Below are 23,960 nucleotides of genomic sequence, written 5' to 3'. Positions count from 1 at the left end.
CTAGATATTAAAGCTCAGCTAAAATGTCAATTGCAAACTGAATATGTAAAAACCTGTCCACTGCTCACGCCTGTAGTGGGCAACAATGCTTCGAGTCGATGTTGAAGGCAGCTCAGCACCTTTTAACCCTGCCAGCTTTAGTAACAATCAAAGTATGTATCGCAGATTAGCATTTTGGTTAGACCTCAGCTCTTGCAAGAGTGCGAGACACGAATTATATCCCCACGCTGATAGTAGCTTGCAGATGTATTCCTTGCCATAAATCATTATTTTGGAGGTCTTCCTTCTGTTAATTAATAATAATTCGGTGAAAACAGCAGCAAACTTAAGCGAATTAAGTATTATTTAGCTGAAATAAAAGGCAGTAATGGAATTGTAGAATACACACAATAAGTATATAAAAGCCACTAATGGCGCTAACAAGTTCCGGGTAATTGCTACAGAAAGAGCAAACAAATGGCAAATGTAATGCAAATTATTCAGGTTTTCGCACGTTAATTAAAGGACTTTAGTATAGTTTTCTGTTTAAAATAGTTTTTGTTTTAGGTTTTTTGGTACAATTGAGAACAATCATTTCAAATTTGAATATAATTTCGTATTTCATTTACTCGTTTTTGTAGCTAATATGTATACATCTATACGTATTTCAATTTCAGATATAGCTATCTGAGTTCTCTCTGGCTTACAATTAGATTAACATTTACATATACACAGATATATAACTGAACATATACATATATTCATAACTGAATTTCTGTCTGCGACTGCTTCGTTATCTTGAGTGCAAAGTTCGTTTTTGCAGCTACTTGCAAACATATAGAGTTCTTTTTTATTTGTATATATATTTGTGTTTTAGCATGAAGGTACATTTAGATATTGTGTGGATTGCCACATCGATACAATTAGAAACAGACACCAAGAGAGAGACAACGCGACTTCGTATGCAAACAACAAACACATCTAGAATCAATTGGAATTAACAGCTCCACTTGGCGTACCTTAAGATAAGCTAATATTTGGTAAATGCTCGACGGCAACGCACGAGGCAAATCAAACGGGAACGGGAAACCGAAACTTGAAACGCTCCAAACGTGAGAGTACAATTACTTAATATAAAACATAGCTACGTGTAAATTAATCACAATCGAATTTTTTTATAGAAATTATTTACAAAAAATACTCTCAACCGCCAGGTTGCCCCCATCGCTGCCCATCCACGATGACCAAATGTTCATTCATCTGAAATTCCATAGTTCTTAGTCCTCCTGTAGCGATGCTCAGTTTTGGCCGTGGTATGCTGGCACTGGCGCTGGCTCTTGCATATGCCGCCAAGCATTCCGTTTTAAGCTCTTAGCTTGGCGCTTATGCGCGCTCCGGACATTTGGTTTGTACAATAGGTGCTTTGGCCTGAAGTGCAGTGCCGACGCCCCCGGTGTCTGGTTGCACGGCGGTGTGCACAATAATTGCTGGCTGATCCTCACTCTGTGGATGTAGCTCGTGCGATTCGCCGGGTGTCAAGCTGGCCAATGCAGCGAGCAGGTCGTGATTGACCAACGGCTCTCCTTCCTCGCGTGGCTCCCATCCGGCTGGCGGCGAGGCGGGCGGAGAGATAAGGAACTGTTTGACCGGCGCCGGTGGTTGTAGATTCTTGTTGTTAACGGGTGTCACCGGCTGCGCAAAGTAGCAGGTGATCACCGTCTTTTTGTTAAACTCGTATTGATGTAGTTTAATGCGTGCATTAGCTGCCGCAACGGCATTGTCATAGTTCACCCGCAGCCGGCGAAAGCTGCGCAGCCATTGGAAAGTGGCGGACTCGCTGAAGGTACGGAACAGCTCTTCCATGGCCTGTTTTAGCTCGGGATTTGCAAACACCTCCGAGTGTATGTTGGTCACTATGATCGATGTGGGCAGATCATCAAAGGAGTCAGCATCCACCTCCGGCTCAGTATCGGTATCCACATCTGCTTCAGGGGGCAGTGTCGGATGCTGACTGGGTAGACCGTCGGCGGCGTTTATGTAAATATCCTGATCCGGTGACAGTTTGTCTATGCTGCCGCCGCCGCTGCTATTCTGCGTTGATTTCAATTTGCTGCTGTTGTTGTTATTGTGATTGCTGCGTGGTATTGTCGTCGTCGGTGTGACATCGCCGGCATCCCCATCTACGCTCGACGAGCTGGCTGCATTGTTATTTGACTTGCTCGTGTCGGACATGGCTGGGCTGCAATATATAGAGTAAGAGAGAGAGCAAATTAAACAGGTGTGATTATTTTAACTATTTGTAAAGCTTGTACGCATACGTGTGGCTCAGTGTGGAGCAAGATATTCTCAGAAACTATGCGTGAGGCATCTTCATTGCTTAAGGTCAGAGGGAAGTCTATGAGTCGAGGTAAGGCAGTAGGCTAGCATAAAACAGGCTAGGGAACTGTGGCTTTCGGCCCGTCTGCTTTAACAATTATATATTCTTATATTATATTGGACAACTGGGATCCTTAAATTAACCACGAAACGAACCTGACCTTTTGCTCAACTCCACGAAATTCGACATTAATTAGCACACCTTTCATCATTATTGCCTAACCAATTTTGGAATGAAGATTTCATTTAATAATTGCGCAACAATTCTAATTTATCTCTCTTTTAGGCGAGGCCGTATTCAAAATATTTCCTCAAAGAATAAAATAGATCCTTTAGGCAAATGTGTTAACAACCACATTTGCCTAATTGCTGACTACTAAAGCTCATTGACGTAACATGTTTGGTGCAAGTTTCGAACCGAAAGTGCGGCCCAAAATATTTACGACCGACAAACTTCAGACGTGTCTGCAGATATTGTGAGTACTATTTAGAGGAGGACGAAATAAAGCACTCAGAATGGGGGAATCGGCGATTGGGGCAGTGAAGTAAACTTAAGTATCGCCACGTGAAGGCAATCAATAGGGACTGCTGGTTGCTCGGCTTTGGTGACGCACTGTTGATTCAGAATTGCTCTTGATTTTATTGTTATGCTTGGCTATATATATACATATATATCCTATACATACACTATATACCCTAAATATAGGATAAATGGGGACTGGGGACTGGGTGATTAATAGCATTGGCGAATTTTTGTGAATGAATGAAAATGAGCAAAGTCGGCACGACAAAGCTTCGGCATGAGGACAATGACGTCTTCGTTGTCGTCGTCGTCGCCTTTGACGTCGTTCTTGCTCGAGTCGCTGTTGTTGTTGTGATTGTTGCTGTTGTTGTTTACGGCAGCACCTGTGACTGAGTTCAATTTGCCGACACGAGGCCAAAAACTTTTAGCCAATTTTATTATGATGATTACTATTTTGGGCAAAGTAAGTTTTAGATTAGCGCTCAATTGTATGCTATAAAATGCTTACTTCCTTTCAGACTTAGCGCCCATCTATTTATATAGCGTCTAGCACCAGTGGCTTGATTACACATTTGGCTAATATACGCTGGCGTCAGATGACTGTTATTTTATTGTTTTCTGTACAACAATATAGTTAAACTATATGTCCCATATCAGAATACACTAATATTTCTATGAAGTCGACATCATTCAGATACATAGTATATAATTCAAACAAACGAACAAATAAGCGTTTTAGAGAATTCAATTTTTAAAAAATTTACACAATATTAAACAAACTAAATTTATTTAAATTACTTACTTGAGTTAAAGAGGATATCATAAAGTACAAAATTACAAATAAAATACAGCGAAATGCATCAAGTAAATCACTTCAAGTAACTGCAGTTGAAACAACTAAGAAAGATCGAAGCGGTAGTACTCGACTAGAGGATACCCTGAGCAGTGCTGCTTTTCCAATCATTCTACGCTTTTTTTATACTGCACACTAACACACACACACCCACGTATAAGCACGCGCTTCACATCTTACACTGCGGCTGTGCTTAGAGGCAGCATGAGAAATTAATTATTCAATTACTGTTATTCTAACCGACACTTTCTTAATAAAATATGCGGGCGTAGTAATGACGACCAGTTGTGTATATTATAAAGCACAGTACGTTAAGTAAGGGAATGGGAAAGGATTTTTGAAGGTATCCCAAATCTAAAATATAGAAAATCCTTGTGTGGATACAATTTAAAATCCCTAGCTTTATGCGTATGGTTTACGAGATGGAAGTGGTAATAAGAACATCGCCAGATTAACTCAGTGTGTCACCCTGATGAAGAAAATATGTTACATACTTTATGGAGTGTGCCAAATCTATTTCTGCCGGCAGCAGCAAGCATTTTCATAGAATTAGTAGACCCCGCATCGGCATTTCAGCTTGGCTCGCATAATGTTGGCTGTGCGTCATCAATCAATCAGTCTGAAAATATAGTTCTACACATGTCTCCGGTGAGAGCTGGCCTTCATTAACTTTTTTTAGTAATTTAAACTCTTGTTGTTGCTAGCCGTAGTACATAAAGCAGAAATAGCTTTAAGTTACATTTACGATTAACATATCTTAGCTGTCCATTAACTCATTCTCTGAAATTACAAATGGATAATTTAATTGAAAATGCGCTGAGGATTGGCACTTTTGTGGTTTGTTTTTCATTAAATTTAAATGCAATTACGAACATGGACGATGAGTTATCTAGCCATTGACAGGGCTATTATGCCAAATTGACGCATTCCCCTGGTCGAAGTCGAGGGAGAAGGCAACTGTCAAGAGCAGACTTTAAAGTGCGCGACTCGGGGTTCTACGACGCTCAGCGGACTAATATCCTTGTCACTCGGCAAGTCACGGTGACCGCCTGTAGTGAAAAGCTCTGGTTGTTGTTTTCACGTTTTGTTTTGTTTTGTTTCGTTTTATTTTTTTTGTTGCCACGTTTCGATGGCTTAGCGTGGCGAACAGATGCAAAGTACGAGCGCGATAGGAAGTACAATAAAAACAATGGCCAAATTCAAACAGTGGCCCCAAATGACGACAGCGACGCAACAGACCTGAACATGTCCACAAGAACGAGGACAACGTCGATGGCACTGGCGACTACGACGAATTGATCTATTTCTGGATGATTGATTTCCTTAAAAAACACACTCGTACGTACGCATATATATATATATATATATACATATATATATATATATATGTATGTATACATGTATACATTTGTTACCCATGCGGAAGTTAAGCCCTGTGCTCGCATGACGTATGCATTGTTGTGTTGAGGTTTTAGCAGTAGGCCTTTCCTGAATGGGTTCACTCGGAATACGTCTCAGCTATAGTTTGAAGGTAGGCGTATTAGTAAATGGAAAGAACTAACTGCAAGTTAGCAAGGGGACTCCTTAGTAAACGACCGGCTTGCATGCAAATTGTGGGGCTGACGGAATGACGTCATCATTTGTTTGCATGCCAAAATAATAGCAAAGTACTACTATGAAAGACGCCATACTCGCTAAAAGCCAGATAAAGGAAGCTCGCTTTCAAATATCCATAGAAAATATATACGAGTGAAGACAAAGCTACGTCCAGCGCGGCTTAACATGATGATGAATTGCCTGACGCTCGTTCTACAACGACCTTCGCTCATTCATAATTGCTGTCATCATTATATCAAGTGGGTCCCTAGCACATTATCAGAAGCCTCCGCCTAATTTGCATAGTGGGCGTCAAGCAAACAAATCTTATGGTATGCTAAAATGGCACACAAAAATATAGAAATTCTATCAAAAGCAAATGGCTCCGATTATTTTAAAGATAGTCTTTAGTCTTAAAGGTCATGCGAATAATGCAGCTGCAGGTGAGAGTTGATGGCGCTGCCAACGCTCATTCAAAGTTGAACTTTGCACTTTATCAAAGCAAAACACATTTTTTCTCACAAGTTTCAAACATGGACATTTTTTTTTGCTAACAAGCTCTGGTAACTATGGCAAATTTATAGAAGTTTAAGTAGCCTTTGAACTAATTTAATTGGATTACACTGCAAAATACAATCAGGACCTGATGAGAGCGTGTCTAATAAGAGTTAATCAGACAGAGTGCAACTGCAGCCGCACAGTGGTCTTTCATTTCCGTCGCCTGCTTCGTCTGACCTTTATGACAAAAATCAAACATGTTTCAATGTCAATGCGTGGGATAATCTAATTTTATTTTACCAGCAAATTTGAAACTGAACATGAACATGGCATTCATAAATGCCACGTACTCGTACGTATGCCACGCATATTTATCCGACACCTGATGTATGCATGTGTGGGTCTGTTTTTGCAATGGAAACGTATACAGTTCGATATTTAATTAAAAGTTGCTGAAAGTGGATTATGCCACATTCATTGCATCTGTCCCATGTGCAGCTGTGGTCCCATCTTTGAAATTTCTACTTGTGTATGCAACGTTGTCATCACATTCATTATTTGCTGCAGTTGATGTGGGTGCACAGCTAACTAGCATCGGACTGGGCGTAAAGGTCAGTATTTCTTTTCAATCACGTTCACTGCAAATTCGACTATCTAGCTCACATAGTGCAGAGCATCGATATATATTATATAGTTACACTTTTAAGCAGCATTTTCGAACTTCTTTATTTTACAAAATTACACAATTTCTTCTCCTTAATGCAATCGAACCGTAACTCAAATTGAGTCGCTAATTTCATAAAAATTATTTACAATTACACATTTGAAGTTTTCTGTAGAATACAAAAGCTTATCCGCACGTTTTGAAATGAAGATCTACCTTCTTTATATATAGAAGCAAAATATTAACAGCATTATTTTGCTGTGTTTACAATATTAATGTAAATCCTTAAGCTTCGAGAGCAGCAGCAAGCAACGCAACGCCGACAACACGAGCTATTTATGTATCTAGTCCTAGAAGCGCCCACCTAAAAGTCTGCAGCGCTTTTTATAACACTTTCTATATATACATATAATATAATTGAACATCAAGTGACGCGTGCAGCCACCCAACCAACTAGCTGGTTGCCAGTGTTGGCGGCTGCCGGTTTGGTAATTGTTTATAAAGGTGAGCCAAACACCATGCCATAATGCATTATGAATGCTATATATATGCACGCGCACATATTCAAATGTGTGTGCACAGGACGTATGCGCAATTTTCATTATATACAACCTTGCTGTAGTTAAGTGGAATCTGCTCCGTCGCGTGGGCATGTCGCACGCAACAAATTTCACAGATTCGCAATGCTAATGTTATCAGTGGAATCCCTGCAATGTGCAATGTTCGGCTGAATTATCAAGCGCAGTTTGTTAACCCAACCGGGTTGTCAATTCATTACCACATATTTCTTGCTTTTTACACTTGTCTGACTAATTAAACGTAATCCCGTAATTCATTTGACAGTTGGCTCCCGCATCGTCAATTATCGCAGGTTCGGCCCCGTGCTGCCCACTCATTACGAGGTGTACACACATAATTCACCTAGTATATTTGAATATATGTGTGTGTATGTATACAGTTATTCCCACGTAACTATACTTGTATCTATGTTGCCCGCATACGAGTGAATTGAGCATGTATGAGTGGGTGGAAGTGTGTGTAATAGAATCGCCCCTGCTGCATGGATTGTTGCGGCATTGTGACCTTTAACATTGACGGCGTATTGCTTATAGGCTGGCCCTGACTGCTTCACAGCTGCCTCAGCATCTCGCAGCTTCAATTTCTGCTGGCTCAATGCTCTTGCCCGTCATGACAATGGCAGCTTTTGTAATTACCCGACACGTTCAGGCACAAGCTGTTAATAAAATTGTTTACACGCCGATAAGCAGGCAACCCAACTAAAATTGCATACATTCCACATATTCAAATATATGAACATTATTAAAACTAATTACATTACAATAGCAGCTTAATAATATGAAATTACAATTTTGCTATGATAACATAAACAATTATTTGGAAATAATTATTAAGTAATATATATATACAAGTAGGTAACGTTAGTTAGAGGGAATAACAAGTTAATTTTATATTTTATAGTTGTTTCTTACAAAGTTTGCATCACAGTTTCTATAGATATGATTTAGTTTATTTAATTGGATTTTATATATTTTATTTTATATATAAATTGGATTTCTGCCCACAATATTTTAGCTCAAAGTTTTAATAAACACGACCTTTGGTATACATAACCAAAACAACCTGTGCGTTGAGTATGTGACATTTGACAGTTATGAGAGCTTTTCCTGGTACATTCTCAGCAGCAGCTCGGGTTTGAGTTTATTGGTAAATAAAAGGCAGCGCAACAGTACGGTGGCATGTAGAAAAATATTTAATTAAAAATTGCGGCCTATCAAAAGCAGCTCCATAAATGCCGCTTAGTTAAGTAATTATAAAATGTAACATGTGGTAATTGAACGTACTTATAAGAAACATATTTTTTAAATGTATTGACTATATTAATAAAAACATATAGCAGACGAGCTTTTTAGTTAGGTTCTCAGTGCAACAAAAAAATAATAATGCCAAGTACCCGACAGAAAAAATATGTTAAATTACTATTCAAGTATGAAAGGAAGGGAAGGCATAAAGCACCGCTCATACAAGAAACATACTTTAAGCCTAAGTCAAGGTAAGATTTGGTCTGCTTTATAAATATGCATGAAATGCTTTGTGTAAAAAGAGAAGTTTATTTTGTGAAATGCAAAGCCTTAGCAAAAAGTCCTTTTCAGCTTGATTTCCAGAATTCAAAAATTAAATAGAAAAATTCGTAAAAAGCTGTAATAATTTATTAATAGCTTGTGAACAACAGAGTAACGCAGTTTCTCTATTCATCAACTTTGGCATGATAAGACGAAACGCTTGTTGAGAAATTAAGTTTTTATCTGACTCAACTCTCAATGTTAGGCGCGCCGGCTGTGGGGGCGACATTTCGGGACCCACTCGAATGACAGCCGTCCACCCACTAGCCTACCTAACAACTAGATGTGCTCACAAGTTTCGATGGTTATCGAGTATAGCCTTGGGCTTTTGACACATTTTTGCAGACAGGCCCTTTTGTTGCTGGCTGTCAGTAACAACTGATGACAAGCCCAAGCTGACGCTAAAATATCAACCTATGCAAAATGTGGCCAAATGAGACATGTGTTGCCGAAATTGCGCAGGACGTTAGCCGCAAAACGAATTATCAATATGGACAACAAGGAACTTCACCAAGTGCTTAATATAAAATACTCTTGCATACAAAGGACGATAATAGTAATGTAATTAGATCATAATCATCTGCCTCTTTATATAAGTATCTATTTATAATACAAAAGATGGAACAATCAATGAAAATTAATATACTCAAACTTTGGATATATTATATGATTGAAAGTAGGAAGCAATCTTTTACAGTATTTAATTTCCTAACGAGTGGCACAGAGACTTTTTGTATAGCCTAGTCTATCGTAAATTTGATAAAGCAAAGATGTAGAAAGGTTAGAACTTTTCGTTCCATATGTAGACTTAGTAGATTTATTACTGTGTTTTTTATAATTAAACTCCAATGGCTACACATTTTTTAAGAAAGTAGCTTAGCTTTCTGCAAGGGTATTAGTTGAGGGGTTAACTCATTGCCACGGTGGTCGTCATTGGTCGAGGCTTATCATTGATAACTGTGCGTTGACGCACCAAATGAACTCGGGTGCAGCCGGTGTCGACAAGTTCTCCCCAGTTACTGACTATACTGATAACAATTAACAGTTGTTATTATCGGTAATTGAAGCGTACATACATAAATAGGCATTGTACTGCCAGTATTTATGCCCCAACTAGGTATGCTTCTTCGATTCAAACCAAGGCGTCGACAATGCCAATCAGTACACTGATTCCATTGTGCTCAACGAGCCATTCCACTCGCTCTGACGTCTGTTCAATTGCAACAGTCACCCAGTCTTACTCTCGAAACTAACCGATTGACGAAAGAGCCGGCCCGTGTTTAGTTCGTCAATTGCCAAGAGCAGTATATGGAGACAGGCTTCCGCTTTGAGTGAGTGACTAACAGATACCTTGTAATGGGCATACAAAGTGTTATTTAAATTTTAATTCATAATTATAACATATTTTCGGTAGATTAACTCTAAATAGTTTACATAGCAATCAGGCATATATATATAAATGAGTCCACTAAAATTTCAAACATCAAAACATTAAAATTAATTCATTTTGCTAGCCTGTTTAATGATCATAAAATATAATTTATTTAACTACCCCTTTCGAAAGGGTTAATTTTCCTAGGGTATTCAAAAAAAAAAAAAAAAAGAAAGACAGAAGCGAACGCAATATAAAAATAGCCAAATAGGCAACTGATATAATAACAAGAACGATGAGTTGATTTATTTTAAAACTCTTCATATTTTTTGCGTCAGCATCGACGCAAACTATGCAAATACTACGTATGCTTTGTGAATACACGAATACATATGCAGACACGCCCATCGGCAGCCTTTATCAAAATGACAATGTCTTGGATGCCTCATTCGATTTTCCCTCCATGTTAACCAATTGATATTCCAAAATAATTGCCTGATGATGATAGTATCTGTGTCATTCGGTGTGAATACATCGTGGCCCCGACAATAATGAATAAGTAAAACGTAGCGCGTGGCAAATATATATATGATATATATGATGATATATAAACATTTTTTGAAAATAAACAGAAAATATATAAAAATTAATATTAAGAGTAACTGCCTCACATATTGCTAATCAATCGATTGTCGAAGCTGTTAAGCTAACTAAGTTTTCTCTTTCTTTTTCAAACACGGGTTGACACAGGAAAATATTTCTCAATAACTCAACCATTGACTAAAAACCCGCGCGCAAATTCAATTGAAAGTTATTTTCTCTCATCACTCATCTTTAAGTCCCAAAAGTTGTAAAAGTAATTATGACGTGGCGAAAATATTTGCATCGTGCTCGAAGAAAATCAAGAATGGAATTTATATTTAAGAATATTTACTGATTACTGATTTAAATTAGGCAATAAAAAGTATAAGATCTGTATGTTAGGATGTTTGGACAAAGATTTTCTTCTATTTTGCCATAATAGCCAAGGCAACTTATTAACACGTTGTCTGGACTTAAATTGGGGACAGTCAAAGGCTTCCGAGCGAGCGCTGTCCCGTGGCCAGACAAAGGTCGCTATAGAAACCAAGGTCGAGCTTTCCAAGATGTGCTGCTACCGTGCGTGTGTGATGTGGGTGAGTGCGTGTGTGTGCTTGGAGGCAATGTCTACGGCACCGCCCACAACAATCGCGCAGGAAAGCCAAAAGAGAGACAGAATGAGAGAAAGGCAACAAAATATAAAAATATTTGCACAAGAGCCGATTTTTATTTGCATTTGAGAATTTATTGCTTTTGGCTTCTCTGTGTTCGTCTTCGACTCAGCAAATTTTCCATTTTCCGATTCTTGTGCTGCTAAGGGAATTTGTTACTGCTTGGCAAAGAGTGCGAGGACCGAAAGGCAAAGGGCGCTAACGCGTTGCCCAAAGCAATTAAAATTTTCAAGCTATAGAAGCAGCAGCAGCAGCAGCAGCCACAACAACATCAGCTGAACCACATCTCCAGACAAGGACGACTTTGTATTTAGAATTCACGAGGCAACACAAAGGGCGGCACAATTGTTATGGGTGTTTGGGGTTACAGACTGCCAGTCACGGTCACGGCTGAAGGAACCCCTTCCACAACATAAACATGCGATGTGCAAGATGGACACGCCAGTTGCTGGCCAGCAGACATGTGCAGGAAATTCAATAATGCGAACCAATTTACATACATATGTGCACAAAACCCACAACAAAATAACAAATGCTGAGTCTAGACTATAAAATACCCTATTATTAAGAACCGTTACTGCATTGAAACTCTTTTAAATAACAGTTTTATAGGCAATTTACATGTTTATATATATATATATATATATATATATATATATAAAATTTTTCTTTTGAAGTTAATCAAGGAATGATTACTTAAAAGATATACTGACAAATCCTAATAAAACATTTTTGGCTCTCTAGCAAGGATATTACAGCCTTAACTAAAAAAGTTATAAGTATTGTAACATCTATATAGAACGCTTCATCGATATGCATTGTCTTATATTACATATCTCACAATTTGGTGTGCCCTTCAATGGTTTTGATGTATGCAGGGTATGCAAATTGTATGCGAACCCACGCAAATAACAACGTTAGAGCAGAGTTGGAGTGCAAAAGGTCGAACACCGCACTTTCAATACACTTGTTGCAAAAATAAAATTTATAGAAAAATATATATTAATCAAAAATATATATCAATCAGAAATGAAAGATTTGTAGTTTCGACATTATATAAACAAATTTTGGTTTTTAACATGGGTTAGAAAGTATAGTAAAATTTAGTTATTCATAATCGTAATTTTTATTAAAATCGAAAGGCAGTCATAAAGAAATATATTTAAAGTAATAATAATAAATAATAAATAATAAATACTTATAATTCAATAATGGTGTACGACTTCAATATATGTAAAATCTAATCAATTTCGAACAACCACTCAAAATATACAATCGGCCAATTCGAATGATCTTATAACCTAGAGTTAGTTAAGCCAAAAAAATTATAATCTTTGTAGTGCAGTGTAGTTAGTTGCTGCTACACACAAATCGCTTACAAAAACGCGCAATTTATCAGAAGCGTCACAACAAATTTCCTTTGCCCTTCGAATTGTGCCAGTTTTAATAGGGGCGAGAATTCGTGGCAAGTGGTAAGTGGCACATAGCAAATATATACCAAAGGGGCAGGCTCCTTTGGTTTTAATTACGTTGTAGTGTTGAGATTCTGTGTATGCTGTAATGCGAATAAATTGAATTTGCAGCAGTAGCGCAACGGTCGACCAATTCAATGTTTATAAACAAAACGTGCGCAAACAAAAGCGAAAGCAAAAGCAAAACACACATATATGTATACACATTTATGCACACACACACATACATGTCTCTACATAATAAACTTGCATCTTTAGCTGCCGCATTTAACTATAGCAATCGCATTACATAAGCAAACTGTAATTGCGATTCTCGCTAAATTTAATTGTCAGCATTTGAAAAACACAATTGACTTACCGTTTGCTAAGAAAATAAGACGCCAAAAACGCCGACAAATGTTGTTATTATCTTCTTTTAGCTTATGCACAGCAAACTTTGCGAACGACACGCCACAGTTATCAATGTTTTTAATGCTAGTTCTAACGGAGATTATAGCCGAGTTTATCCAGTGTATAATTTGCAACAGCTAAATTGCTTAGCTTTTTGGCAATCTGCTCAACAAAATGTCGATTTTACGAGTCACGACGCGACACAACCGTTGTCCACAATTTTCACTTCAATAATATTTTTGTTTTATTTAGTGTAGCCGCCTTGATGCTGAAATGTACTAATAAAGCACGAAATATATGGTACTACTTTTTCAAAAATACCAATTTAGTTTATACCACTGAACTTAACACAGCTGATACAGTGAAGCCAACTTCATGTCATGCTAGCGAAGAGCTAAATCATCATTAACTTTTTGAAACAAATAATAAAAATTATATTGATTATTTATTAGTTTTCTACTGGATTTTTAAATTGCCACCGATGAGAAAATCTAAATGTGTGCAAAAATAAATATTTACTTTTATATAGAATACTTAGTGATGTGTCACGTAACCGTTACTTCGCTGCAGTTACATACAATAACTCACCACTAGTTGTTATTATTTGGTGGTGCATACAATTTATATTTGTTTTCTGTATTGTTTAAAAATAACTCAATTAAAATAACAATAAAATAGGACAACATGGCCAATGTTGAGTCGATGATTGTGGAAGAAAAGACGCAGATCAAGCAAATCGATCGAGAGAAGGTTTGTGTTTGCTATAATTGGGCATACGAATGCCGGCCGCTATTTTGATTAATATGCTTCCTCTTCTTGCTGCCATTGCAGACCTGCCCTCTGCTGCTGCGCGTATTCTGTTCCACGGGACGGCATCATTCTGTCTCCGAGTACATGTACGGCAATGTGCCAACCAACGAACTGCAAATCTACACCTGGCAGGATGCAACGCTGCACGAGCTCACCTCGCTGGTGCGTGACGTGAATCCTGATACTCGGAAAAAAGGCACTTACTTTGACTTTGCTATAGTGTTCCCCAATTATCGCAACAATCACTTTCAAATGCGCGAAATTGGAGTCACCTGTACAGGTCAGAAGGGAATCGATGACAATAAGACGCTTGCTCAGGCAAAGTTCAGTATTGGTGACTTCCTGGATATATCCATAACGCCCCCAAATCGCATGCCACCTACGCGACGTCAGCGCCCGTACTGAGTGACCAAATTTTACAGGCTATTCATATAATTTCTCACTCTAAACTTTACACACAATAATAATAAAGTACAGACGTAATTACAGATTAGTACAATTAAGGCGACGACTTAAGAACTCTTAGACTTAAACAGCTAATTGGAGTTTGGATGTGTGTGTGGTTAGTTTCTGTAGATACTGTTGGGACGCTTGGACTTCTTCTTTCCCAGCTGCGCCATGTCAATCTCCAGGCCGTTGGGCAACACAGCACGGTTTTCCTCATAATTGATGAATCCGTTTTCTTGCAGATCCTCCTCATTGTTGCGCGCATTGGGATCGCATTTGATTCCCGTCTCATAGTTGTACTCGCGCTTGTTGCCATCGGGATCAATGTAGCCATAGGTGCCCCTGCATTAGACACATATATAAAGGAATTCATTATTTTCAACGTATTCACTCACTTGGTTACGCAATCGGTGCCAATGAGCTCCTCCTTAAATGAGCCATCGTCGTTCTCATAGCCCCATGTTATGGATCCATCCTCGTTCTCATCGCGCCATTTGCGTATGGTTTGGGCGACGGGACGTTGTCGGCGCTGCTGCTGTTGCTGCGTGTGCTGTTCGTCCTGGAGCTGATTCTGATCGATGATAGGACGAGATTGAATGGGCTTGGGTCTGGGACGCTGCACGGGCGCAGGTGCTGGTGGCTCGGGACGCACGGCAGCTGAGGGTCTCGTGCGTATGACGGCGACACGTTGTGGCTGAGGTGGTGCAGCGGCAGCTGTAGGAGTTGGGCGCGAAAGATCGAAACGCTGAGCGTTTTCGAAGCGTCCGATGCCAAAGTCATTAAAGGATGGCCGGTTGATGGGCGTGGCTGCCGCGGGACGCTCTGAGAAACGTGGTGCTGGCAATATTGCTGTCGGCTGGCTGTCCTCATGCTGGAGCAGCTGCTGCACAGGTGTGGCCGTCTCAACGGGCTGCTGGCCATTCAGAAAAGCTGCGGCTGCCTGCTGGAATTGTGATTGTTGCGCCTGAGCTAATTGCTGTTCACGCAGCAGACTGGGCAGGAATGCATCTGGCTGCTCATCCTCAGCGGGCTCGGTAACTGGTCGCTCCTCCAGTGTAATGCGCTGCGTGACAGCTGGCAAGTGCAGCTGCTGCTGCTGCTGCTGCTGCTGCTGACGCAGCGTTGTTCCAGGACGACGTACACGCAGCACCTGCTGACGCTGAGGTACCGGCGCTGGCAAGGCGATTGCACCCGGAATGCTTAGCCTTGGCGGATAGTTTTGGGCTTGTGCCAAGACAACGACGCTGCACAACAGCTGCAAATCGAGGGAGTTTATTAGTGCTATTAATGCAGGGCTATAAAAGGCGTGGCAATGTTGCAACTGTTGCGGTTGCTTAACCTCGCGTGGCCAACTTTTCATCTCTTTTGGACACACTTATAATTAGCTGTGCGTACTTAATTAGCAACGGTTGTTTTTTATGAAGCGTGTGTTCCACATGCGTTCCACAAATGTACGACGTGTAAAATTTGACTTTGTGCTTTTCGTGTACTTCTTAAGCTGCTGTCGCCATAAACAAACTGGTTTAAATTTATATGCCGCTTAAGTGTTACAACAACAATTCGTAATTGTAGCGCTGTGGCGGCAACAGCAATAGCAACAACAACAGGAGCAGGTAACTGCAATAGCAATAAATGTGGAACATAAAGCAAATCACAGAAATTGCTCGCCCGCCTCGCTGGTTCGATCGATCATAACAACAACCACCATCACCAGCACCACCAACCACCGCCGCCAACAACAACAACAACAGCAAATATCGGTTGCTGTTGTTGTTGTTATCGCCGTCTCGGGCCGGATTGCGTAATTTGCATGCCTCAGCAGTTGGCGGCAGCCTAAAGTGGCACAAACTGGCAAAAGAAAAAACTCCGTTGAGTTAGTTATGCGAATTTTTCCGTGGCATGTGGAAACCATTTGAGCACAAGCACTTCGAGTTTCCGGTTCACAGAAACACGAAAAGAAGTCAGTGTCTAGGACAAGTGACCGCCAAGCCAATGGAAGTCGCACTTTCCAAAATACCAGCTGCCGAATCAATGCTTTGAGTTCATTTTTAATTAGGTGACGCTTTAATTGCGATCGAGATCAGTGACACGGGCTATGGTCAGCGCCCCAGGCTTGCAAAACCGGCAGCAGCTGCAGCAGCAGCACTTTTGCTTTCGATTGGAATTTCTATGCCACATTTCTATGCCGTGGTTAGACACAAAGCCATTAGAAGTTTTCGTATCAAAGTATTTATAAAGCATGGATAAAACATAAGTTCTTTTACCTGTAGTTTCTAATTTATTATTATTTGACTTTGAATGAAATCGGTAACGCGGCCTCTTAAAACCGGTTTGCTTTAGGCTAACTTGTTATTAAAGTCGCTTAATTCATTTGAGAGGAATTACATTGAAGATTTGAAGTAAATATTTAAATTGAAGTAATACTATATACACATACATATACATTTATGTACATATGTCCAAATTATCTATACAATATAATTGCGTGCATCAAATATCTTCCAAGAATATTTTATATATATAATATAAATTTCCCAACTAAATAAGCTATTTTCATCAATTAAGTCCTCTCTGCTAAGTATACAAAAAAACGTAAAAACTTTTTCATTTTAATCAATTTCAGTTTTGTTTTTAAATGAAGTTTTTATCTACATTACTGACAACCATTTCATTTTCGTGAGGATACAAAATGTTCAAGTGGCAAATGATGTTCTTTCATTCAGGTATAGGTAGTATATTTATGTGCTGCTACTCAATTAAATACCTGGCGACTCCCGCTTATGCAAATTTGTATTATGCATTCACGCCACAAATATTGCTGTATAAATAAGAGATTACTTTTTTTGTCTTATTTTGTTTTGCTTAGGTGTATTTTCATTGCTGTCTTGGCCGGGGGAGGTGTTCCTTTGCTTTGTGCTGTGAGCATTCAAGCCAAGCATTCCAGTGGCCAACTATAGCTTGGCTGGCTGCCCAACTCTACCTGGTCAAGTGAACTATTTGGCAAGCCGTTAAAATAAAAACCAATATAAAGAGAGAGAGAGAGAGGGGCAGAGACAGATAGAAAATCGGGCTTGCTTTTCATGCTTTTACAAACACTTGCAACTATGCGAATATTTTTTGCTGTTTGGGAACTTGATTTAATTTAATTAGTTTTTATGGCTGCACCTTAACGGCGTGGTTCAAGGAAACCGAACACAAAATATTTTTTGTTTTTATTTCTTTTGTAATTTTAAGCCAAACCCTAGCTGAAGCCAGGTGGGCGTCGTCTGCGCTCTTATTGAAGTGCGATGACTGAGGAAGACTATGTTGTTTTGATGATGGCTCATTAGCAACAATAACCTGGCCAAGGACTTTTGGCCTTGATGCTAGCTAGACGGGTTGTTGACCGAAAGGGAACGAAAACCCGAAAAACTTTATTGCACTCAACAGAGATTTCTTGAACGTATCTCTTGACTGGAAATAGTTGTCAGTGCACTTTCAGAGCTCAGATATGTAACGCTTTATTTATGTTTATACACATATCTACATATATATATATATATTTATATATATATGTGTGTGTGTATGTATATGCATATATAAGTTACTATGAGTGTGCAGCGTACTCATGCATTACGTAACCCACTACGCCCAATTGCGTTATGGAGCAGACTATCTGTAAAGCAATTCAAGTTGTGTTGGAGTAACTGCATCTGCAACTATGTGTGTGTGTGTATGTGTGTGTGTGTGCGTGCTGAGAATTTGCATTATGAGTGTGCAGCTGATGTGTGTAGAGACCTGAGTGCGTTGTGTTGAATCTCAAATAACTTGGTCAGTGGCTCGTGGACTCAGCCAATGCAATTGAGCCGGGGCAAAACGACCTTGAGACACATAAGCCAAGCCATCATAAAACATGTCGTGACCAATTTTCTGTTGATTCATATAAAACAGCTCTTAAAGTGACCAAACAATTCGCCGCCAGATATTGCACTGATTTTTACTATTATTAAGCTGTTTTTTAATTTGAAAACTCATTAGCCCAAAGCTATGGCAAATTTTCGGACAAGCCCCACAAATCAAGCAATCAATCAGTAACATTAAAATCCTATTAGAAATGGTTATTTATGGCTTCAAAAAGGTTTCTCAATCTATGTGCTTTTTGAATGAAATATTGGGTAGTATTTACATGCATCGAGTTGTGTTATTTGTTAAAAACGAAACAAATGTTTATACAAATTTTTAAAAATATTTTAAGACTTTCAAATCTTATTCTTAATTTTGTATTTTCAAAGGTTTGCAAATCAGAACAGATTGATCTAGTAAAAGAAAGTAAGAACTTATACAAATATTTGTTATCCTTGTTTCCTCAACTGGTTTCATGGTAATATTTATTTATAATCCAATGAAAATTTATTATTAAGCTTTTATTTTAGCTGGCTCAGAGCTAGTTGCACAGATAATGCCAAGTGCTCAGCAATATTGGTTTGCTTTTAAAATTGCTGGCACATTGCCAACATTCAGTGGGGCGGAGACAAAGCCGAAAAAAACTCGTTAAATCTGTGACCCGAGGGCTTGGTTAACCAATTTTTCAATTGAAATTCTTTGGTACCCATAAAGACAGACGATTGTTAATGATTGAATCGCATATTTATGATATCTGGGAATTGTGTTGCGTTTGCTGTTTGACTTTTTATGATCGGCAAACGAAATGTCAATTGGTCATATTTAATTGCTAATTGCATTGCATTGAGCTACAAGTTCACTCATTGACTTTCTATTAAATGCAAATAAACAACGCCAATGTCTAAATCGGTGCTCAGAGATGGAGATCGAGATCGAGATCTTAAGCTGCAAACCAAACGACCTTGGCTGCTCTCATGCACGCATGCAATTGCAGCTTTAAGTAAGTGAGTGAGTCTTTCAAATAGTATATTTATATTAAATTGTTCACTTCGTGTGCAGCTTGATCTTTTTCAAACTTACCGCGACTAGTTGCAACTTCATTTCGTGGTCGTTTGTGTAACACTTCCGCAATGCTCCAATCTGACTTCTGATATAGAAAAACTTAAACTGTTTTATATATTTGAGACTGTCGTCGCTTAGGTAGATACTTTTGGTGTGCCGATAAACGTTAAAATGCTGGGCGCCCGAGTTGCTGAGTCGGTTTTATAGCCACGTCGCAGCTTTTCGTCTCTCATGTCCAGCACACACACCTGGAAATTTATGTGAGGCGTGTTGCGGCTGCCATGTGAACGTTTAAACAGTTAAAGCCGTTAACGCATCTTGAAATGAAAGTGAACGCAATGATGTTTGCAAATTTGCGAAGGTTCAAAGATATATATTGTCTGTGTTGAGAATTGTATGTGTGCACCGGGAACGTGCTTCAATTTTTAAACTACTTTTACCGCGACGCTCAGCCCAAAATACAAAAATATGGCAACTCTGCACATTGAGCTTCGGCAGCTTTTAAAAGCGTTACGATATTAAAACACAAGGCACAAGTTGAGCTTTAAGCACATGAAAAATTTGGTTGTTGTATTGGCTAAATAGCGAAGAACATAAAGTATATCATTCACACGAGACATGAATTGGTAGTTATTTGATTTATCTTTATTTAAAAAAACATAGATGTATAAATTGAAACTAAAATTTAATCTAAATAAAATGATTGAGAAAAACTTTTCATATTGAGAAAAACTGTTCACCATTCGATAATATACTAAATATTATTGTTTTTTAGTTTATCCATCTATTTTATCTTAAATTATTTACATAAGCTTAAGCAAAAACCAAAAGAATCATAACAAAATGTAGGTGGACAGACAGACATAGATAACTTGATGATGCTGATGAAGACATTTTTGATTGACAAAAGTAGTTATAACTTACACAGTATCACGAAAAGTATCAGGGCTTACAGACACATTATCAATAAACATATATATTTAAAAAAGTCTATAAAAGTTATATTGAAAGTTCAAATGAAATATAAATATATATATGTATTAGAAAACAAAGAATGATAGACGAAGGCTGAGAAGAATGATTTTGTGTTGGCCCATTGACCGATATTTCCAATATATCACAGTTAGAAATGTACATAAAATAAATATATATACGAAGAGATAAAAACTATTCAACGTCCTTCATCAAAATTATAGCAACAGCGCCAATCAATCCACAAACTCCCATTATATTCAAAGGAAGCAGAGCGTCGTAGTGCTCCTATTCCACAAAAAAGAAAATAAATAATAATATGTTTATTATTAGGGTAAGAATAGTTCTACTTTAACAACTTACCAACTGCCACAATGAGGGAACCAGAATGAGCGCAATGCCTGATGCCAAATTCCCCATTCCCACGCCAAAGTTACGAACAATAGTCGGATACTGCATCGCTGTGTAAGTGGGTATAATGGCATTATTGGCGCCTATTAAACACTTGGCTGGAAGGGAGTTCGGGTTACAAATAAATACAAATACAACTATATGTGTTAGCTTTTATCGGACACTCACCTACGGTGGCTAGAGCAATGACGCCTGCCTGGTTATGGTCGCCCTGGGGCACCAAATTGGTGGCCAGACAGCAGAGGCCAGGCAGCAACATGTAGCCTAGCAGGCTGCGCCTGATGCCGGCTTTCATCACTATGAAAATGCTGATGCATATGGAAATGGACTCAACACTGCCGGCTACTGCGCTGTTTATGTAGACATTGCCGCCCAAGTTGCTTAGATGCAGAGTCAGGCCAAAATAGATTATGATTAGGGTGAACCAAATTATCAGAGTGAGCATGGTGGTGCGCCAGTACTTGCTGCTAAAGACAACAAACACCGGATTTACATGCACACCCAAATGATGTAAATCCGATGGCGTCTTGCTCTCCTCAATGGCTGTGTTGACAGCTTCTGCCTGGGCTGAGTCCTGATGCTGCATGGCCATAGGGACGGCGGCTTCTAGCATTTTTTGATAGTTGTTGGGCAGTGTGGTGCCGTTCATCTTGGCTGCGCCCTCAATCAAACAACTAAGTTCCTCTAGGCGACCCTGTGCCAGAAGCCAGCGTGGAGACTCCGGCAGCCAGTACCTGTTGAAAAAAATAGAGAATCAATGCCATCTCTTTGTATTTATTGCTTGACCAACGACACTTGGAATTTTTCATTTTCTTTCGAATTCGAGTAAGTCACACAATGGCAATGCTTAGCCACTACAAATGCGGCTAATCTGAACGATTCGTCCTGAGTAGCTGGGATAAACACTGTGGAATGTGTGGAACGTTGCCTTTGTCCGTTCGAAATCTAATTGATCCCACGCAACAAAATGCTGTCAATCGTTGCTCACTGGCTGCCAGGAATTTGCTACACATTTTATTTTCACTTTGATGTCAAATGCGAACGTGAAAATGACAATAAAATGGTTACCTAAAACTTTTTGCTTTTGGTTTTGCTTTTGCTGTTGCTGTTTTTTTTTTGCGTTAAGTAAAACGCACTAAATGCGGTTTCAAGTCACATACTCGTAAATAATTCTGAAAGCTCAAACCGAAACCGATAAATTTAACGAATACAAACTGCAGCACAAAAACTGGGCAGAGTGCTCTAGACGGAATTAGACGACTAGGAGATATCCTGAACCCAGATAAGTAGGTAGGTGGGTAGGTGATCGTTTTACGTACATTAAAAAACACTCAAACTCAAATATTACTTATTAAATATGAATGTATATTATATATTAAATATAGAATATGAAATGAAAAAATTTGTATCTTATCTTCTAATCAATAATACTAATAATATTTCTTTTATTTATTTTTAATTTTACTACAAGTTATTTTGAAGACGCACTAATTTAACCGTTCTTATCAGGAATATATTGGATGTGGTTCTATCTGTTACATACATATACCCAAAGCTTTAATGCCTGATTTCTATATTATTAACGCGTGCGACACGTAGGTAGGTCAAACAGGTTGCTAACAATTTGTTTCCCTCGTAATTATGAGCCTAAGATAATTTAAATATTTGTGTACGACTTTAAATTAGGCACATGCCATTATAAAAATAACATGACATTTTAATTCACAAAAGTAATTATATACATAACTGTAAGCCATGTTAGCTTTGGAATTTCCAATTTATAAATTCATATATTCTTTTATTGTTTTCTTCACAATATTAGTTACATGAATTAAGCTTTGAAATTTCGATTAAATTCATTTTATAAATAGTTATATAACGTGGAAGCTAGAAAAATATGAAAACTAATTATATTGTATAATGCAGTGTCCACAGGTAGTAAGAGATATGTATGCCTGACCAATCTAACGCTTAGAATATTTATTATTATTTATTTGGTAACTTCAATAAAAAAAGACAATCTATTTTGGCTAGATCGCAGATAGGTACAGCATGGGCTACTCAAATACGCATTGTGCATAGCAGTCAAGTAGCTTCGATGGCTATTATTAAATTTCTTGATAATTTCTTCATATTTCTATAACAATTTCAATATCAGATTTAGCATGTGAAGCCGAATGGTGCCTAAAAAAAGGTTTGTAGATTAATTTAATTCTTTTGAAATTGCGTTATAAAGTTAATTGCGATGTTTTAAATATTTATTAATAGACTAACAGCTCAAAGATAAAGAAGAAATGATTTTGACACTTAGAAACAAAATAAATATGCAAGAATTTTCAAAAAAAAAGTGCTTAGCACGCTATAAAAAATTAAAAACAAATATTTCATTTAGTACCCAGAATTATATTATCTCGGCACACACATGTATACATTAAGCTTAATCGTAAATCTTGCAGGCTGTAAGCACATTTTTGAGTTGAGATTGAAACGTTTAAGATGTAAGTAAGATTTACTAATTACTCATTTAACAATTGAGCAGAGCCGCGAACAATGTAATTAACACAATGCATTCATATGATTTATATATTTTTTTGTAAAAAAACTGTATTGTGTTTAGTTAATTGATTTTCAGATTACGAGTGTCTATGTACGAATTAAATATGACAAGAAAAAAATTAAATTAGGTAAGCAAATGCTTTTCTTTAAAAAATACGTTTGTATATATAACTATAAATCTGTAATCAATATTCCAAAAATCTTAAGTCAAATATATTACGAACAAAACATGTAACTACTGCGGATTTTATAAACTAAATAAGTATCAATCTTGTTAAATTTAGCTAACTTCCTCGCTACTTAGTTGAAGTTACAATACTTGTCCGAACAGCGCTTGAACAAGAATATCATTGTATCTACTTACCAAATGGAGAGCAAGGCTAGCCATGGCCAGGATATGACCAGCTGCAGTGTACGCCAGTCTCGGATGAGATAGGCAATGCCAGATGACAGGACATAGGAGATGGCCACTGGTAAAATGTTTAATATGCCGATTATTGTCCGCCATTTGCCGGAGACCAGCTCGACGACTAACACGAAGCTTACAACAGTCACGGTCATTGATGCGAATCCAATTATAACACGTAGCGACATGAACATGGCCACCGATGTCGAGAAGGCCAAAATACCACCTGTGCCACAATGGGATAGAAACATAGTGAGAATAGGTGAAATATAGAGTGAGAGTGGGAAAGAGAGTGTCAGG

General features: G+C 38.3%; 4 protein-coding genes across 4 annotated transcripts in view; 1 reads left to right on the top strand and 3 right to left on the bottom strand.

The window, feature by feature from the left end:
- Positions 1 to 584: 584 nt before the first annotated feature.
- On the bottom strand, positions 585 to 13,370 carry LOC111604653 (protein sarah). The gene is made up of 2 exons (XM_023322810.2): positions 13,083 to 13,370; positions 585 to 2,218 (listed from the first exon to the last, which is right to left on the bottom strand). The coding sequence occupies exon 2, from the start codon at positions 2,209 to 2,211 to the stop codon at positions 1,363 to 1,365; it is 849 nt and encodes a 282-aa protein (XP_023178578.1). The 5' UTR covers positions 2,212 to 2,218; positions 13,083 to 13,370; the 3' UTR covers positions 585 to 1,362.
- Positions 13,371 to 13,661: 291 nt separating this feature from the next.
- LOC111604654 (histone deacetylase complex subunit SAP18) lies at positions 13,662 to 14,427 on the top strand. The gene is made up of 2 exons (XM_023322811.2): positions 13,662 to 13,864; positions 13,946 to 14,427. Exons 1-2 carry the CDS (start codon positions 13,799 to 13,801, stop codon positions 14,327 to 14,329), a joined length of 450 nt encoding a protein of 149 aa, XP_023178579.1. The 5' UTR covers positions 13,662 to 13,798; the 3' UTR covers positions 14,330 to 14,427.
- Positions 14,428 to 14,433: 6 nt separating this feature from the next.
- On the bottom strand, positions 14,434 to 19,475 carry LOC111604652 (probable basic-leucine zipper transcription factor R). Its single transcript, XM_023322809.2, has 3 exons — positions 19,334 to 19,475; positions 14,767 to 15,626; positions 14,434 to 14,713 (listed from the first exon to the last, which is right to left on the bottom strand). Exons 1-3 carry the CDS (start codon positions 19,352 to 19,354, stop codon positions 14,488 to 14,490), a joined length of 1,107 nt encoding a protein of 368 aa, XP_023178577.2. The 5' UTR covers positions 19,355 to 19,475; the 3' UTR covers positions 14,434 to 14,487.
- A 1,007-nt stretch (positions 19,476 to 20,482) lies between these two features.
- Positions 20,483 to 23,960, bottom strand: part of LOC111604650 (organic cation transporter protein) — a 10,947-nt gene continuing 7,469 nt past the window's right edge. Inside the window, exons 3-6 of the mRNA XM_023322807.2 lie at positions 23,619 to 23,886; positions 20,867 to 21,432; positions 20,651 to 20,796; positions 20,483 to 20,575 (exon numbers count right to left, since the gene is read on the bottom strand). Of these exons, the coding sequence (XP_023178575.2) occupies positions 20,483 to 20,575; positions 20,651 to 20,796; positions 20,867 to 21,432; positions 23,619 to 23,886 (1,073 nt within the window). The remainder of the gene's footprint in view (positions 20,576 to 20,650; positions 20,797 to 20,866; positions 21,433 to 23,618; positions 23,887 to 23,960) is intronic.

This window comes from Drosophila hydei, unplaced genomic scaffold (genome assembly GCF_003285905.1).
Source record: "Drosophila hydei strain 15085-1641.00,03,60 unplaced genomic scaffold, DhydRS2 tig00000063-arrow-pilon, whole genome shotgun sequence".
NCBI classification, from domain to species: Eukaryota; Metazoa; Arthropoda; class Insecta; order Diptera; family Drosophilidae; genus Drosophila; species Drosophila hydei.
This window is presented reverse-complemented; position numbering and strand designations above follow the sequence as displayed.